At 38.0% G+C, this 19,330-nt stretch overlaps 1 protein-coding gene across 3 annotated transcripts in view; it reads left to right on the plus strand.

Annotated features, from left to right (window-relative positions):
- Positions 1-19,330, plus strand: part of LOC129360379 (39S ribosomal protein L11, mitochondrial-like) — an 83,142-nt gene that overhangs the window by 29,868 nt on the left and 33,944 nt on the right. For all 3 annotated transcript variants that reach the window (XM_055030555.1, XM_055030554.1, XM_055030553.1), the window contains exon 2: positions 5,116-5,294. In XM_055030555.1, coding sequence (XP_054886530.1) covers positions 5,172-5,294 — 123 coding nt within the window. In that variant the 5' untranslated portion in view covers positions 5,116-5,171. The remainder of the gene's footprint in view (positions 1-5,115; positions 5,295-19,330) is intronic.

The raw sequence follows: 19,330 nt of genomic DNA on the forward strand, positions 1-19,330 counted from the left end.
CCTTCTCTGACACAACATAAAATAAATGCTAATGTTAGCACTAAAACCTGGCAAGTACAGGCGGTATTTTGGTGGGGAAGACTGGTTTAGGTCGGAAATGACAGAGATTTTTATTTCAGACTCACACAGCATCCCACTACATGATGAAATTTTTTTACTCCACTCGCATAATTAAAAACAGAAAAAGACAACCTGTAATTTATATTAAGACGCCAAAAAAATTTATGTTCTACAATATATACAATAATACAAATTTAATCTTGTTTGGCAAAGATAACACTTAATGTGCGAGATATTGTTGAATAATTTTAATAACGGTACAACAGGGCTGCATGACATTTAAAAGAAAATAAATAAATTTACCTTTAAGTTGCTGCTGCTGCAACTGAATTTCAAAACCTTTAATCAAAGTAAGCAGGTGTAAAATAACTAAAAATGCTTGCCTTATTTATTGTAAAGGTTACCAATAGTTGTGACACAGTTATGTGTATTATAAATGAAAAAAACACATCATCTTTTTGTTCTTTACTCAATAAATGTACTGAAAATTCAAGGTTTTTAACAGCTTTACCAGTTCGGAGTGCTCTGTTAGCATATAGAGCTAAGTTTATCAACATATACAAATAAAATAAACTTACCAACACTTTAATGTTATATTATTGGTCGTAGTCTGAAATTTACTGGCTGAACATGATCTGGACGTCGTATTTTCCCCCTGTTTTGCATTTAAATTTAGCAGCAACACAGAGGCGTAACAAAGGTCACTGAACCGGTTTCTCGTTGTTGCACATACAAAGGCTGATCCCACTGAGAAACTTAATTACTATTCTGCTTTTATTTCATCAGACTGCAGCAAAAAGATATGAAAGATAGAGAGGAGAAGACTTAATTTCCCCAAGGCTGATATAATACCAGTGTCATTTATATTGAGCGTAGTCTGGGACTTTCAACCCGGAGAGAAGTCTCAAAGACCAATTTGTTCATTTTTCAAAAATGACATTTTATTGAGGTTCAATATCTGCAACCTTGACTTTTAAATAAAAGATTTAGAGGCGTCATTGATGGTGGCTGCAGTTCGACTTTCCTCACTAATTAGGAACAAAGTGAAGCTAATAGCTTGAGCAGCAAGCAGCAGTGGGCTTCCCCAGTGCAATAAAGCATGCCGTCTTTATTGCAAACAGATTAATTTCTTCGGTCAATGTCTGCTTTATCCTTGAGATGCGCTCGGTTTTAATTATGCTGCAACACGATGGCGTCGGCTGCCTGTTCTGTGACAACCTACAGACGTTTCTGAGGTTCAGGTGATAAAATATGACGTGTTTATGCCTGTGAAGTATAGATGGTTTCTGCAAACCTGCACGTTCTCCATGACAGCTGGGATTTCTTTGGTTTCTTACCCCAGTGCTGACATGTTTACTGACATGTTTACCTCTTGTCAAAAACCTTTTTTTCACACCTGTGATGGTTTTCAGACAGGCTTTGATGGAGTCTGGAACGTCACAGATTCTCTCTGAAATGTTGGATTTTGTAGTTCAGATTTAATATTTTCAAATTAAATTGAAAATGTTGATGGTCAAAGTCCAGATTTTTTTGGACTAACATTTTCAAAGATCCAAATTTAGCTTTTTATAGAAATAAAGATTTGAATTAATGGAAACTGTAAAACAGTACAGGATGGAAGGATAGATGGTCGAAAGGACGGACTGTTGGATGGTTGGGCAGACGGTTGAATGGTTGGATGGATGGTTGAATGGTTGGATGGACGGTTGAATGGTTGGATGGACGGTTGAATGGTTGGATGGACGGTTGAATGGTTGGATGGACGGTTGAATGGTTGGATGGACGGTTGAATGGTTGGATGGACGGTTGAATGGTTGGACAGACGGTTGAATGGTTGGACAGACGGTTGGATGGTTGGATGGACGGTTGGACAGAAGGTTGGATGGTTGGTTGGATGGACGGTTGGACAGACAGTTGGATGGACGGTTGGACGGTCGGTTGGATGGTTGGATGGATGGTTGGACGGTAGGTTGGATGGTTGGATGGACGGTTGGACGGTCGGTTGGATGGTTGGATGGACGGTTGGGCAGACGGTTGGATGGACGGTTGGATGGCTCCAACATTTAACCGTCTGGATAATTAATTAAATCTGGAAATAATAACATTTTCTCTTTCATTGTTCTTTTTCCAGACTTTTCCAGGTAGACCTTGAATCCCAGGCTCTCTCTGCGGTGCGGTTTATTATCAGACGTTGTGCTTTAACAAATTGCTTTCCAGTAGTGCTCTCCTCATCTCAAACTAATTACTCTTCCTGTGTTTTCCGTGTTAATGCTGTTAGCATGAAATGCTTAAAGAGGGGCCCAGAAATGTGTCTGTTCCTCCACATTAGCGCAGCTTTGATTTGATTACTCGCTGCAGAGCATTAACTCAGCTCTGACCGAGCCTCCATCGTGCAGCATTCAGCCACACTCACTGCTCCTGTTGCCTGCTCTGCCTCTAATATAAATTTAGCTGGGCGAAACGCTCAGCGAGTGCCGTTTTGACGCCTTATGTAGGTCAATTCTTCTTCGGCGGCGTGTGATGAGTGATTTGGTTTTGTGGAAAAGGGAACTGCGGTTTTATTATTCATACTCCAACAGAGATTGGAGATTCGGTGCATTAAAGCATGACTCTGTCGCTTCCCCTCCTCGCAGAAGTGGTATTCTTTCTCTAAATTGAAATTAAAATGGGCATTTGATGTCAGTCCGTACTGTTTTTCAGCCTCAAAAATCTTGTTAAGATTCATCCCTGGACGGCCCATTTTCAGTTTAAAAGCCTTTAATTTTACCTTCAAGCTGCGGTTTCTGTAAGATTTATTGAGTTTTCTTCGTATTTGATTGCAAAAGTGGCTTTTCTAACTTCAGATTTAATGCAATTGGGCTCTGCAAAATGGACCCAACTCTCACGTAATTTCTCCACAGTGCAACAGCTGAACACATGAGGTGAGTAGCGTGAAATTGACCTTGGGGAAGCAGCAGTGTGTGCGCGTCACGTTGAGATTGTTATTCAGAGAATCCAGACTAAATGGGTTTTATTTGGGACTCTCTCTGCAGAACCAGCTCCAACCTTAATGCCCTTACAAATATTTTCTCATGGTGGCTGCACCTTAACGGCCGCCCGATAATCATCAGTTCAGATAAAATCACGTCTTTTCTTTGGAGTTGCTTCAGAGCCGAATGAGGCGCCGTACAGCTTTATGGTCATGTCTCTTCTGTTGATCTAATTGGATACCCTCTGTTGCCGACGATGAATCATTGCCGGACCTCCTCTCCGCTCTCAGGCACTTATTTTATTGAATGCATGGTTCCCCTGAAACTCAAAGCTGTGTTTTAAAACTTGTCTCTTTCCCTTGGCTCCAGGCATTGATCTTTCTTTCCTCTTCTTCTTCCTGTCCGTTTTTTACGGCTGTGTAGTGGTATCACTTTATTCCTGTGGCATATTATATGCCTGCTTTTATGTCCTCTGCCTCCCCAGAGAAAGGCTCTAAGTTCAGGCCTTTCCCTCCTCTCTGCTAATTGGCTCCTAATTTCACAAATGCGTTTAAGGTGGAGAGGAAAAGCGACTTGTCTTTCTGTCCATGTGGAGGCCTGACATGAGCGTCTCTCCATTTATCTGGTTCTCGACGCTCTGCAGTTCAGCCGTCAAACTAAAAATGGAAAACTTTTGCTTCCCAGTGACGGGATGAGTTTGGTTGTAACTAATAACATTTACTAGGAATTTTTAAGAGTGTTTTAATTTTTAGAAAACGTTGCTGTTACTTGAGTAACATTTTCACCAAATATTGCTATTCTTGAGTAAAATGTGAGTAACTTTGTTGAATGAAGAGCAATTTAACCAGACACATGCCTGCAATTTTGTTTAAAAATTATCTGGAAATTTTTTTCATTTATTTCATAAATGTGGTATTTATATGAATTATTTTCAATTTGATCTTTGAAATGCAAAATGTAAACTTTACATTTTGATCGGTGTGATTGTTTTTTTTTTTTGGAAGAATAATAAATGGCGTTTTAATAATTTACTCGGTATTTGAGTAGGCTTTATACCAAATAAATTTTTTCACTCTTACTCGAGTAATTTCTTGGATGATTACTTTGACTTTTACTTGAGAAAAAATATGTTATAGTACTACTACTCTTACTTGAGTATGAGTTTTGTATACTCACTATTATCCATCAGTAGCCGAATCACAGCCACTCTACTGTTCATTTCTAAACCAAATAGGGCTTGTTGAAGACCAGTTTAACCATCAACCAGTTGTTTGGTTCCTAGCTATTCTTTATAGCTATTCGTAACTCGTTTTTCAGATTTTTGAGCTTCTCTTGTCATTACTTTGCTCTTCTTTGGGACAGCGGTTTGAATGTCTTCTCATTTCTCGTCTGCCTCGACGTTGGGCCCTGATGTTGATTTCAGTTTCTCCATTTCCCCTAAAGCTCTGAATATGTTCAGTCACTGTTGCGAGTTTTTACAAATGGTGGGATCGTCTCCAGTGATGCGACCAGTGATGGCATTCCTTAGCCAGTTGTTGACCAAAACAAATTTTTAATTTTTAGTATGTAAAGCTAACAAACCTTTTTTTTTACCCTCTTTTGAAGATCATTGCTGATGCCTTTCCATCTTGGCATGGTGTTAAAACTCTTACCTGTTCTACTTTCAATTTTACGCAAATGCCTTTTCTATACTTAATTTAATTTTCATTTGATAACTAATGAGAGCGTGGAATCTGTTTTGTGTATTTAAAGGTAAATTTAGAATAAAGTCTTAATATATTCACAGAAAGGTGTACTTTCTTTCTACCTTGTCTGTAGTTAAAGGCAGCGAGTTTTTCCCTCGGCAGCTGATCTGCGCTGCCAACAGCTCCAGGAAAGCTGCTTTTTCTTTGACAATCGAAGGCAAAGATTTTTCTAATTACTCGCCTGACGCAGAGTAGAAAAGCTCTGGCTCTGCCTGTGGGTATTCATATTGACTTGAGTGTATGATGTTTTAATGAGGCAGCCTTGTGAATGATTTGTTGCAATCGTGTTCGCTTAGAAGACTAATTTGTTTTTTTTTTCCTTTGTTTTTCTGTGTTTCCAGTGGATGGATTCTTTGTTGACTCTGAAGCAGATTTGAGGTTTTCCAAACAGACCAGGATGTCAAAGATCTCCAAGGCGGCGAAGGTGGTGAAGAAAGTGGACACAGGCAATGTAATCCGGGCCATCGTGAGGTCAGGACAGGCGGCTCCCGGCCCCCCGCTGGGCCCCATCCTGGGACAGGTAGATTAACTACCATTTCACTTCTTGTTCTCTCAATTTGCTCTGAGTGATCTTTAATATCAACCTAATTGCGGGAGCCTTGCTTCGTTTTATTAGCCCACCTTTCTCACACAGCTTCCATTAGCCGTCAGACAACCTGATCCTTTCCTATTTTCACTTTGCCAATCACTTTGCCGCTCCCTCTTCCCCCGCCGCTGACCTCGCGCTACACCTCCACCTCCTCCCACAGCTCTGTTTAGACTTCTTATTCTAGTCGCACATCTCCATTGTGCAGGTGTGAGCCACACACTTCCCTCAGCGTGCAACGTTTTTATCAGTTTCCAGGCTAAAGACACTAACGCCTCCATCAGCAGCAGCTGTCCATAAACATTAGCTTCACTCTTTACAGGCCTGTAGATGAAATGGGACTGAATGTTTGAAGGCTTCAGCTTAAAATCTTCTGTTCTCCTTTCCGCTTCAGTTGCTCCGCTGAGGCAGCCGAGGTTGTATGGGTTTCTTTTTTTTTATTTGTTTCTCAGGAATGCACCACTGCAACTTTTTCTCCACTGATACCTATTGTAACCAGAAAAATGTATCTGCTGCCTGCAACAGTGAAAAGAAAAGTCAGCACTCCTCAAACAATGAGTGCTACCCGAGTTGTTTTTTTTTCCTGAATAAAACAACAATGCTGTGCCTCAGATGCTCAGTGCAAACAGAGCTCCGCCATGTTTGGTCAGCTGGTTTTACCGATGTATGCGTTGTACAGTGACTGCTGGAAAAGACAAATGTGTTTTTATCATTGTTAACTTACCATTCGGAAACTATTTGCAAGAGGTTCCACTTCTGCTTTTCAAAGATGTTTGATCTTATATTTGCGCATCTGTTTGCAGCCGAAGTCAGTCGTCGAGGCCTGGAATGCGTTCATGTTTTAGCTCCTTCCGTGGTTCATTTATCTGCTCTCTGCAGAACTTCGACATGCTGAGATGGTAGTTGGACCTTTTGAATCAGCTGTGTTGGAGCAGAGACACTGATGCATTCATACCACCTAATCTGTCTGATCTGCCTTAATCCAACTCTGGTCTGTTTGTCTAGAAGGTTTGGTTCGTTTGCGCAGTATGAATACACAGTAAAACGCTGATCTGGACCTAAAAAAACAAACTCTGGTCCAGTTAGATCTTGGTTTAGTTGAAGTGAACTCTGGCCCACACATATGTGAATGCCAAGTGGACCTGAAACCGCTCTGAAAGCAGGGCATTCTGGGTAAATACAACCAAAACAAACACAAGTCGATAGACAGTTGGAGAAATGAGTTTTTCTACCAAAGATAAAAGAAGAATCCTGCAACTGCTATAATCTGACACTACTTAGAGTTTTTTGTTTACATTTTGTGAAGAAGGAGGTTGTTCACGTGTTCTTCTGTGATCTTTGTGTCGCTTCCTTCAGTGGTTCTTGATGCAGCGCCACCACAGGCGAGGAGGGAAACAGCTTTCTCAAAGTTGGTGAAAGTGAAAGAAACCAGGAAAAACCAGAGTAATCGAACAGCTGGAGTTTGTTTAGTGTTAATCAGTGCTCTAAAATTTGGCAGGTGTGTCCTGACTGGCTCCTTCTCGCTGTGAGTTTGCATGTGGTAAAAATCTTCGAGTCTGGTTAATTGGGTAAAAAACTTCTATTTTTGCATCCCAAACAATTGTGTGAAGACCTTTTTCATCCAGTGATCTTGCTTCAAAGTCCTTCTTGTAAAGCTTTTATTTTATTTCTCAACATAAAGGAGCAATCTGCCCCTGCTTTTACGGCCATTGAGCTATTAAAGGTTGATCGTCCCTTTCCAGATTGAATGAAAGCAGCTGCTCGGCTCGTTTCTGTACATACAAACGATCCAGTTAACCTCTTTTAATGGACAGTACTCATCAGCCCTGAACGCTGTTGCACACTCTGAAACCAGATCAATTCTCACACTTAATCCATCTGAGTGACTTAATAGCAGCGCTCAAGACAGCAGGACGGGAAAATGAACAAAGCTGGCAGAACAGAGAAGATGTGAGGAAGGAGATAAGAGTTAAAATTATCACACACTTCCTTCAAAGCCGGCTTCTCGTTTCTTACAAGATACTAAAATTCAGCTAAAGCAGCCAAAGAAAAAATGCTGTTTTTTACTTCGCCTAATCAGAAAAACGTCTTAAACTGCACAGCCAGACACAACTGATTAAACCACTTGCCAAGAACAGACAATTAAGGCCTCAAATTATAAGACAATGAGCATCTGTTCTGAGACGCTGGTGTTATTTCTGTCTGAAGGACGTCTGAGTTCGTTTGAACCAAACACAGAAGCTTGAAAGGGAAAAATTAAAAAAATGTTCTGCTTCCACCCATGGATTACATTACAAGCATTGCTAAATTGTGCGTCTATTCTTACATGACGGGACGTTGCAGCAGAAATGAAGGCAATGCAAGCGGGTCATCAGTTTATCCCAGCTGGTTCCAGTGAAATTTTTAAGCAACCTACTGAATAGTTGTTTCAGAAATGGTGGCAAATTGGGAGTTTTTTTTGTAGTTATTATCACAAACAAAGGATTGCATTGTCAAGCAGGTTTTACTTAGAAAGATGCTGCTACTGGTGCTTCACAGGCATTGATATTCAGGGTATTTCAATTATGGGGAAAATGAAATACCCCATTCTGTAAATTCTAGTTTTGTTTCTGTGTGTATTTCTTGTCCTCAGAGCCTTACAACAGGAGTACTGGGGGACATTTTCCATCTCACTTTAATGGCTTTTATTAATTTAAAGGTACAATAGACTTCGGGTTCAGGCAGCATCGAGGGCAGACTACTACATTTATAAAGACATAAGCATGAGCCAGGGAACCGGAGGAAGGACCAAAGAGCCGACAGCAACCTCAAAGATCATTTATTAGCTGCTGAATATTAAAATAACTTGACCTTTACCTCCTAAACGTATTTAAAACTAACCTCAGGTGTACAAAAAAATCACTTTTTCCATTCTGTGATTGTTTATCTACGAGAAATGAGGTCAAAATTAAAAATGGAGAACTGGGAATTTATCGTATTGTCTTAAGTTTTGATTTATTGTTGCCACAATAAATTCCAGTCAATTGGAGGTTAAAATCATCCAATACTCTCCAAACTGTCAGGATTGTTAGTTTTACTGTTTCACTGTCAATTGATGTAAATATATGATTAAATGCAGTTACTGTGTGAAGTTTAGTAATAAAATTCCTATTTATTTATGTGACGGATGTCCTGAAGAAGCATTTGTGCGATGAATGCGACAAACACCTTCATAGAATTACCTAAAAATAAGTATTAATCATTAATGTCACATTTATTGGTGTCACAGTCCTTCTACAGAATATTGTGATAAAATGAGTTCAGAGTGAACAACTAACTCTTCCTTCCTGCAGCTTTAAGAGGAAAATTGGCAGTCTAATGCAGCGTTTAAAATTAATTAAATCTTTTATCGTGAGAAAGTAAACATGCATGAATTGTTTTGCCAGTTCTTGCCTCAAGTTTCCTTCCGACAACAACCATTAAAGAAAACACAACTCAGAGTCTGAGGAACAGCGAGCGTCATCTCACTCTATTAAGGCGTTGCAGTTTGGGATTTTTCCGTCAGTTATTCATTATAAAGTCACCAAATCATCAAAAAAACACCTTTTTTATTGAAACATGCATGTTCGCTGAAGGAGAGCATGTTTGTTCTTACTTTTGTATTCGTTGTTTTATTCAGATAAATAGGAAAACAAAGCCAGTCTGTTGGTTTTTCTTCCCCTCCATTGTGGTTATTACATAAAAACATTTATTTTCTGAACATCACAGACTTTCATTTTATAGTTATGTCATAAGTTTGAGTAAATAAATCGCCACTGCACTTGGAGGCACTCTGGGGGAAAAATAAAAACTTTGCTTGCAGATGGAGGAAGTTTGTGTGTAGCATTAAAAGCAACATTATTATTTTTTTGTATATCCTGCTTCTTTTGGGTTCAACTAAGCATTGTTACTAATTAACAAACATTTTTAGATAGAAGAATATTTAAAAAAAAGAAGGAATGTTGTTGATAATCATCAGGTCCTGTAACAGGAGTTTTTGCGTCTGTTCAGATGACTCTGGTGGAAATTTAGTCCTCAGATGAGATCCTGCAACTTTTACATGCAACATTGCTGCAACGCACCTGAATCAAACCACTGAATTCCCTCATCGGCAGAAAAACACTATGAAGATCATGTATTTATGCTTCCTTGAACAGGCTAGCATAGGTATGCAAAATGTGTTCATTAAATTTTTTGCCCAAAAATAATTCCTAGAAAATTAGAGTATAGTCTGCTCAATTCTACCTAATTTTAGCTGTTTTAGAGCATCTTGTCACCTCATATCCAAATAAGCAGCTGCTGCCATGCCCCCCTAACTCAATGTTTGCACTCCCATATGACAATGGCTGAAAACAGACGAATTATATAACTGTATATCTTAGAAAAGCAGAAGTGGAACCTCCTGCACAACTAACAAAAATGTAGGAAATGGTTTCTGGATGGTAAGTCAACAGCAAAACACTTGTCAATGTGATTTAACAGCTGAGAGATTTTTTGAAACGTCTCATTCTCCGGACACTAGAAAACATTAACTTATACCTCTGGAAAAAATGAAAAGGCCACTTAAATTATCAGTTTCTCTGATTTTACCTTTTTGCAGGTATGTATGTTTGAGTTAAATGAACATTGTTCTCTTATTCCATGAACTACTGACAACATGTCTCTGAAATTCCAAGCAACAACTTAGTATTGATTTGCAGGAAATGAGAAATGGTCAAAATTATTCTTTCATATTCATTTAGAAACAACAGCACTATTGTTTTAACTCAGGAAGAGTTCAGAAATCAATATTTGGTGGAATAACCAGGAGGTTTTTAGTGGGGCTCCGTGCAGAGGGCTCTTATTTTTATCCAAACTGTATTTCCAACAAACGGCTGGGTGTGTTTTTTTTTAAAGCTCTTGGGTTGTTTTTAGAAGCAGTTGATACCCAAATGAAAACACAAAAATGTGCAAAATATGAATTTTCCAAGGTTTGGGTGTGCCAAGAAAATGAGCCCAACTTCAAATCATGTGCATAAAAATAAATATTTTTGGCACTTTGCTTGTCTGCATTTGAAAAAGTCTGGCAGCAGGACTTAGGTTTCTAAAGTTGCAGCTAAATGAATCTCATTACCTCAGCAACGCTTGACAAAAACCAAATATATGAGAAGAAAATGAAGTTCAGCAATGTACAAATTAAAAACAGGTCAACATTTCGTCATAACAATGTGACAAATTGTCAGTCGTGCAAAGAAGAAAAATCTTGCTTGAGTGCCAAGTTTATTTGCATTTTTCCTCTTTATCTTCACTTTCTGTGGATTAAATGACAAGAGTCTGAAATGTGATGTTTTTGGAAAACATTGGAACATAAATAATTGTTTTTCCCTTGACGCTGTGAGAGTGCAGTGATATTTTTAGGGCACCAAATTGCAGTATTTGATTATATTGTTATATTTTTATGAGTGCTGGGATTTTAATGCATTAATTTCTATTAATTTAACTTGTAGATTTGAACAAGTTTAATACAATTTATTACTCTTTTCCCTTATTTACATATAGAAGTAAAAAAAACTATTTGTACATTTTGCATTTGAGATGAATCTGTAAATATATTTTACCCAAAACTCCTTAAGTGGCCGAGTTTTAGTTGGTTCATATTCACTAAAAATGGAATTTTCCTGCATTTTAGTAAATAAAATGCTTAGTTTCAATTAAAAATGGAATTAAATTGTTTATTGGTATAGTTCACTATATTTCTAATATTGTAGAAAACAGGAAAGAAATGAGAAATTGGTAGAATGTGTTGATCTTGTTACCTGATTAATTGAATTGATAGAGTAATTGATTATTAAAGTAGTTGTTAGTTACAAGAAGGGGTCAATTATATGATTTTTGATTAAATGTAGTGAATTTGAATGAACTGAAATTAACTCGTTTAAAAATGATAATTTCCAACAACTAATTTATATATTTCATATATTAGAAATGTAACTCTTCTCATTAAAATCTAATTTAACATGAAAAACACAGAGGATTCTTACCGACGTCAGTTGAGCATAGTTTCTTTTGGTCATGTATCTTTTGTAGGATGAGACCAGATATTCTGTTCAGGTCGGTGCTGACTTCATCTTTCCTGTCACCTGGAAACTCATCATTCGTTTTCTTACCTGGGCCCCAAGCGGGCGCTCACTTCAGCTGTCAGGCGTCCTGCAGCGAGCGATTGGAGGACAGAGCCCCCCTGCAGAAGGCGAGAGCGCAATTCATCCTGATTTCCTGCTCGAATCCAGACATCGAAGGCAGCGACTCGCACGCCTGCTGGCTTTTAGGGGTTTTTAAGCAGCAGGTCTCAGAAGGGTTACCAGAAGGGTTACGGCGATAGATGGCGTGTCACAATCTGAGCGGTTCCTATTGTAATGGAATAATTAGTGTAGAAGTGCTGGGTGACTAATGATGAAGCAGGAAGTGAGTATTACCACCTTTCACTCAGATGTGGGGGGAAGTGCGACAGCGTTCCTGCTGAAAACTGAGGCTAAATTCGCCTCCAGACGGCTGGAGGGCCTCAAAAATTAAACTATTTCATAATGAAATTTTGGGATAAATCTCCGTATTAAGCTACTTAGTCAGATTCATGGCAATAGGGCATCAGCAGGAAAAAACCCCAACTATTTTTAATGTTTTAAAATCAGCTTGATGTTAGATCCTAATTTTATGTACTTACTTAACCCTTTCATGCGTAGCGGCCTCTGCAGTGGACAGCTGTCTAAAAGACATTTTCTTTTGTTTCTCGTGGATTTTGATATTGTAAATAGACACAGACCACTGAAGAAGACACTAGTGCATCAGTTAATACACTGCCAACTACTGGCCATCCACTGGAAGTGCAGCAACATTTTGTCAAATCCAACATGGCTGATTGGTGTGTTTGGGTTCCTTGTCCTTCACTTGCATCTCATTAAGTTGTGAGATTTAAAAGTAGGTACTGGCCCGTGTGTTTCAGTTTTTGTGAAGTTCATTGTTAAGACTTTTTTCTCTCTGAGTTTCTACCAAACGGTCCCAAAAAATACCTGCGTATTCACATTTCAGCTTTCATTAATTTTTCTGCGTAACGTAAAAATTTGCCAATTTTTTTTAAAGCAAATTTAAAATATTGAAATGGAAATGAATCTGAGGGGAAAAAATATCTTGGCATTTAGTGGAACGAGTTTCTATTAACTTCTTGTTTGTTGTTTGGTGATTTAGATATTTTTTCCCAACTTTGATCTACATCTGTTGACCATTTTTATAAAACTTTTCTGTGACCGTCCCTCACTGTTGTGGTAATTTTACATTTACTCCATTATACTTAAAGGTCTACTTGCTCTTTTTTGGCCCATTTTGCTTGGGAATTAGAGACTTCCTATAATATTTCACCTCATATGTTTAAATCAATCAAAATACTCGCCTAGTAATCGTGCAAACAGTGAATATTCCCTGCTGTTTCAGTGTAATAACAAACAAAAGCCCAGGGCTGAGGTTGGTTTTGTCAGAGCCGGTTGTAAAAGTTTTCCAGCCTCGTTCGTTTAGATCCCTGAATGGATTTCTGTCTGCTTGGTGATTGATGTTTGGGAAGCCGGGCTCACAGCAGGACCTTCAACTTGTTACTCCTGGAGAATCACATTCAGACTTTTTGTTCTTCTGATAATCTTTCTCTAGAGACCTTCTGTCTTTTTTAACCTCTTTTTTTTGTGTGTGCTCAGTTGCACAACACCTAAATAGCAGGTTTACTCTGATAAGAAACACTCGACTTATTAGCTAAGATATTGCAAATAAATTTTTGTAAGCAGGATTACAGATGCATAATTTAAGATTTGCATCAAGGAGCTGTGAGTAATTCATCCCCAAACATCCCTGCAGCTTGATTTTATACCTGCTCTTTCTTCTCTTTCTTTCTTCCTGAATTTTGCATAATTCATAAAGAGCGTTGGTACATCATGGCTTTGCAGATGACAGTCTCTCCTCAGCTTTCACTAAGTTATTCAGTGTTAGAAATACAATCTTTTCACATTGCGGCACAGCAAATTTTATACTTACTTTACAGTTTCTGCCTTAAAGCTGCTGGGATACATTTTTTAAATGAGTCGCATGATTATGTGCAATAAAAGTAACTCATCCAACTCTCCTCTGCCTTGATTTTCTGGCTTCTTTCTCTGTTTGTTTGTTTGGTCTTTTCTGCTTTTGGGAATCATGATTATGAACTTTTCGCGGCTAAATAACTGAATTAAATATCAGCTGAATCTTTGAATGAGCATCTCTCTAAATACGCCGTTCTTTCCTGAAATGTGGGTTGTATGCAGTTAAATATTTATGACACGTCAGTGTTGTTTGCGTGTTGTGTCTGGTACATTGCGTCCTCCACAAACACATTTAAACGTTTATAAATTTCATAAATCGTCTTTCTGACAGACAACTTCTCCTCAGTGTCAATACTGAAAAATCTTTGATTAATTATAGCTAACAGCTACAGATAGAACAGTTTTCATTGGTTTAAGCTGAGATTAAAACAAAAAAAATAACATTTGAAGATACAATCAATGCAAAGTTTAAAGCACAGAGTACAATTCAGATCATGTATTCTTTTACATGTTGTAGCTATTTTTAAAAGAATATATAATTTACATAGTTTTCTTTAAAATTGACTAATTCATTTTTTCATCTATCAATATTAAGTTGCACTTTTAATACAGAACAGAATCTTTTCCTTCTTAAATATATTATTGAAGAAAATATATTTTTTGTGTGAGAAAAAATATATTTTATTCACGACAAAAATGTACAAATATCTAAAGAAAATTTTTTTATTTTCTTATTTTGAAAAAAACATGTCCGATTTATTTCCCTTTTCTTTCTGTTGTCTTGCATTTATTCTGCAATATTGAATGAAATGTCACATTTTAACTTCACTAAACCTTTTAAGTCTGAATATTGTAAATAAAAAAACTACAATACGTAAAAATTGTTTTGGATTTTCAGTAATGTTTCTTAAATCTAAAATACACCTAAGTGCTTTTTCTGAGATCAGTTAAATGTTTATATGTTTGCTTTTCTTTCATTTTAAGTTTTATTTAAATGCACTTCGGCTGAAAAGACTCAATGAAACGTTCTTTATATTATTATTATTATTTCTTCTCTCTTTGTTGCTTCTCTGTTTAATTGATTTGGACATTTTCTCAGATTTAAGGCTCAGCTTTAGACACGCAGCAGATCCTCCTGATTTTATTGTGATTGTCACATAAATAATAACTTTTCTTCCATTTGAGATGCTGTGATTTCAGTTGCTGTGGGAACTTTAAAAACTGATTGAAGATAAGCCATCAAAGCTGCTGCTGCTGCTGCTGCTGCTTAATTTTGCATCATGTGAGTCATTTAGCAGCATTTATCGCTGAATATTTTCTTTTCTTTTAAAGTGAAAGCCTTTATTTTGGCGGAGAGCCGACATGTTTCTCTTGCTGCTCGGCATTAGGCTCTCATGGAGATTCAAACAATTGTGATCATATATTTTATCATAATCCCCCTCCGTTCTGGTTTAAAACCTTTCGCAGGGAGGCTTCGGCAGAAGTGGGAAGTATTTTCGGATGCAGCTTCCTTTCCAAATGTTTGGAATTTGATCAATTTTATCGCTGTTATTTTTGCGATGTCTTTGAGGAGCAGTGGTTTCTTCCTGAAGCTTTGAGTTTGCAGCACTTACTGCCTATCTGTGTGTTTATGGCTCTTTTCACCTCTGAATGCTTGTTCCTCGCTGTGTCCTCTCAGAATATTCTGTTTGAGTGAAAGACATGTTAAATAATGCATGCAAGACTCCTGTGAAATTATTTTGCATGCGAGTTTTCTCACTTTCCTTGTTATATCTCAGTCTTCAATTTTGGATTGTTAGCGTTTCGATCCAACATCCATCCATCCATCATCTATCACAAGGCGGAGTCACTCAGGACAGACAGAAACTCACACTCATCCCTAACATAACAGGTTCATTTGAACGTCCGCGCTGCATCCAGAAACCCCTCCTGGCTGGTTTTCACACCTTCTTGCTGCAAGGCAACGAAGCTACTGGCTGTGCAGCCCTGCTGCTACAATTATTCAACAAATTGAGTTTTCAGTCAACAACATTTATTATCTTAGGTTTTAATTCAAACAGACATTTTCAATTAGTAACTAGTGAGTTTGGTAGTTTCAAGTAGGAATAAATTGAAATGTTGCTCCTTAAGGTTGTAGCAGGAAGCTAATTTAGCTGGTTAGTTAGTCAGGCTATCTGCTCTGCAGGGCCAGCGAAAGCCTTTTCGGGGCCTGATCAGATTTTAATAAAACCAGATACTTCATCATTCAGAGGCTACGCTATGCATGTAACACACCTACTATTATTAGTATTGGCATTTCAGGACAATTAGTTCTGCTAGACGATAAATTGTCCTAGAAATTATTGCTTTAGACAAAAATGTTGTTTAAAGGCCATTTTCAAGTAATACAGCAGAATTTAAGATTACTTAAAATGCACAGCTCTTCTGATTTACTCTTTATAAGTATATGTTTGAGTAAATTAACATTGCTCTTTCATTCTATAAAAAACTGACATGTAAAATTTCAAGCAAAAATGTAGTTTTAATTTGCAGAAAATGAGAAATGGTCAAAATAAGAACAAATATGCAGAGCTTTCAGACCTTATAATGCAAAGAAAACAAGTTCACATTTATTCAGAAATAATAATAATGTTTTAACTGAGGAAGAGTTCAGGAATCAATATTTGGTGGAATAACCAGGAGGTTTTCAGACGGGTTCACTGCTGTGGTCTATTAATAGTTTTCCAGAGCTGTACAACAGTATTAGTGGCATAATAATACAAGAACACATTCTTGAAGATCAATATACTTAAAATTTTAACAAACATCTGACATTTAACACATTTTAAATATCCAGAACAAATTAACAAACAAAAACAACAGAAAAAAAAATACAACAAAATGAATCATGAAGTTTCTATTGACTTGGTTGATTTTTCCAAACCCTTTGAAAAACCAGTTCCCCTTCTCACCTGTGGTGGCGCTGCACCAAGAACCACGGATGGAAATGACATAAAAACTTCAGAAGAAGACTCTGAGCGGAACATCTTTCCTCGTGAAATGTAAACAAAAATGGAGTGGCGCCAGATTTCAGCGGTTGTAGGAATTTCCTTTCAAACGTTTGTTTTGGTTGTATTTACCCAGAATGCCCTGGACTGTAGTCCTCTTTCTGTAGTCCCAGGTTCGGACCTCCTCAGATGAACTGGACTTTCTCTAGACAAACAGACCAGAGCCTGATTAAAGTGAACCAAACAGGGCTAATATGAATGTAGCCTTAAAATGGAATGGAGAAAATGAGGCTCATTGCCAAAACTGCAAATACAATTAGAAGAGTAAATAAAGGCATCATACAGTTAGGGCCAGAAATATTTGGACAGTGACACAGGTTTTGTTATTTTAGCTGTTGACAAAAATATGTTCAGAAATACAATTTATATATAATATGGGCTGAAAGTGCACACTCCCAGCTGCAATATGAGAGTTTCCACATCCAATCGGAGAAAGGGTTTAGGAATCATAGCTCTGTAATGCAGAGCCTCCTCTTTTTCAAGGGACCAAAAGTAATTGGACAATGGACTCCAAAGGCTGCAAGTAACTCAAAAGGCCTTTCCCTCGTTAACCTGTAATCAAGTAAGTAGTTAAAAGGTCTGGGGTTGTTTCCAGGTGTGTGGTTTTGCATTTGGAAGCTGTTGCTGTGACCAGACAACATGCGGTCAAAGGAGCTCTCAATTGAGGTGAAGCAGAACATCCTGAGGCTGAAAAAAAGGAAAAAATCCATCAGAGAGATGGCCATGCAGTAGAGAGAGACAGTACAAAAGTAAAAAAAAGTCTGGTACATCTGAGGAAAAAGGAATTGACTGGTGAGCTGGGAACTCAAAAAGGCCTGGGCGTCCACTGAAGACAACAGTGGTGGATGATCGCCGCATACTTTCTTTGGTGAAGAAGAACCATTCACAACATCAACTGAGGTCCAGAACACTCTCAGAGAAGTAGGTGTATCTGTCTCTAAGTCAACAATAAAGAGAAGACTCCATGAAAGCAAATACAAAGGGTTCACATGTAGATGCAAACCATTCATCAATTCCAAAAATAGACAGGCCAGAGTTAAATTGCCCAAAAACACCTCAAGAAGCCAGCCCAGTTGGAAAAGTATTCTATGGACAGATGAGACAAAGATCAACCTGTACCAGAATGATGGGAAGAAAAAAGTTGGAGAAGAAAGGGAACGGCACATGATCCAAGGCACACCACATCCTCTGTAAAACATGGTGGAGGCAACGTGATGGCAGGGCATGCATGGCTTTCAATGGCACTGGGTCACTTGTGTTTATTGATGACATAACAGCAGACAAGAGTAGCCGGATGAATTCTGAAGTGTACCGGGATATACTGTCAGCCAGATTCAGCCAAATGCTGCAAAGTTGATCGGACGGCGCTTCACAGTACAGATGGATAATGACCCCAAGCATACAGCCGAAGCTACCCAGGAGTTCATGAGAGCAAAAAGGTGGAATATTCTGCAATGGCCAAGTCAATCACCAGATCTTAACCAATTGAGCATGCATTTCACTTGCTCAAATCCAGACTTCAGACGGAAAGACCCACTAACAAGCAAGACCTGAAGGCTGCGGCTGTAAAGGCCTGGCAAAGCATTAAGAAGGAGGAAACCCAGCGTTTGGTGATGTCCATGGGTTCCAGACTTAAGGCAGTGATTGCCTCAAAGGATTCGCAACAAATATTGAGAAAAAAACTTTTTGTTTGGGTTATGTTTATATGTCCAATTACTTTTGAGCTCCTAAAATGTGGAGTGTTTGTAAACAAATGTGTACAATTCCTACATTTTCTATCAGATATTTTTGTTCAACCCTTTAAATTAAACGTTACAATCTGCACTTGAATTCTGTTGTAGCGGTTTCATTTCAAATCCAATGCGATGGCATGCAGAGCCCAACTCACGAAAATTGTGTTACTGTCCAAATATTTCTGGCCCTAACTGTATGAGCAGAAGGACGTTTTAAAATTAAAACTAAGAAAAAAGGGTGAAACACAATAGGAATAAACTGTTTAAATTTAAAGGCTGCGTGAACCAAGTCGTTTTTGCTCATCTCTGGTTTTCAGGGAGTTTTTGTAACAGTTTAAACTCTTAAAAAATTAGCCTATGGAAAATAAAACAATACACATGATATTTTTTATCAATAGACTTTAAGTGTTAAAGTTCAGTCTCCAGTCCGTTATGGCGCCTTTGCTCCTTGAAGTCTCTGCTTTTTAGCAAAGTGGTGACTTTTACCTCTCATTCCTGAGGAAAACAACACATTTCTGCCTTTTCCTCATTAAACCAGAAGGATTTCTGACCCGTTCATTCATGGATATTTTAGATTCACTCAGTGGACTTTTGTGAAGTTGTTGAATTACTCATAATCTGTGGAAGGGGAATATTTAAAAGCCTTTTCTACCATTTCGTGAATATTTCTGATGTTTAGTTTTTGTTTTTATTTCCCCGTGTTTATATTTAAAGGTGGAACTGGGTTTATTTCTCACCCGATACCTTTAAATTACTTGTGATTCATCCTTAAGCTGCTTCTTTTCAAGCTTTTTGACCCACTGTCTGCGCAGTCGGAAAGTGTTTCCTATTTTGCTCTCAGTTGTGTTTTCAATAAGTTTAATCTGATCATAAACATTTGACTTACTTATTTGATGAGAGAAGTTGCACCCAGACACAGAAATCTGAGCAGACAGAAACTCTGTAAACACTTCAAAATTCATCTGGTTGTTTCTGTTTTCTGTCGTCAATCAGTGTGACTGATGCGACGCCGTGTTTGTCCGCCGTGTTTTGTCACAGACATTTTATCATGTCTCATGTAATCCAGGCGATCTCCTTACTTT

Source organism: Poeciliopsis prolifica, unplaced genomic scaffold (genome assembly GCF_027474105.1).
Source record: "Poeciliopsis prolifica strain line A6 unplaced genomic scaffold, Auburn_PproV2 SCAFFOLD006, whole genome shotgun sequence".
In the NCBI taxonomy this organism is placed as follows: Eukaryota; Metazoa; Chordata; class Actinopteri; order Cyprinodontiformes; family Poeciliidae; genus Poeciliopsis; species Poeciliopsis prolifica.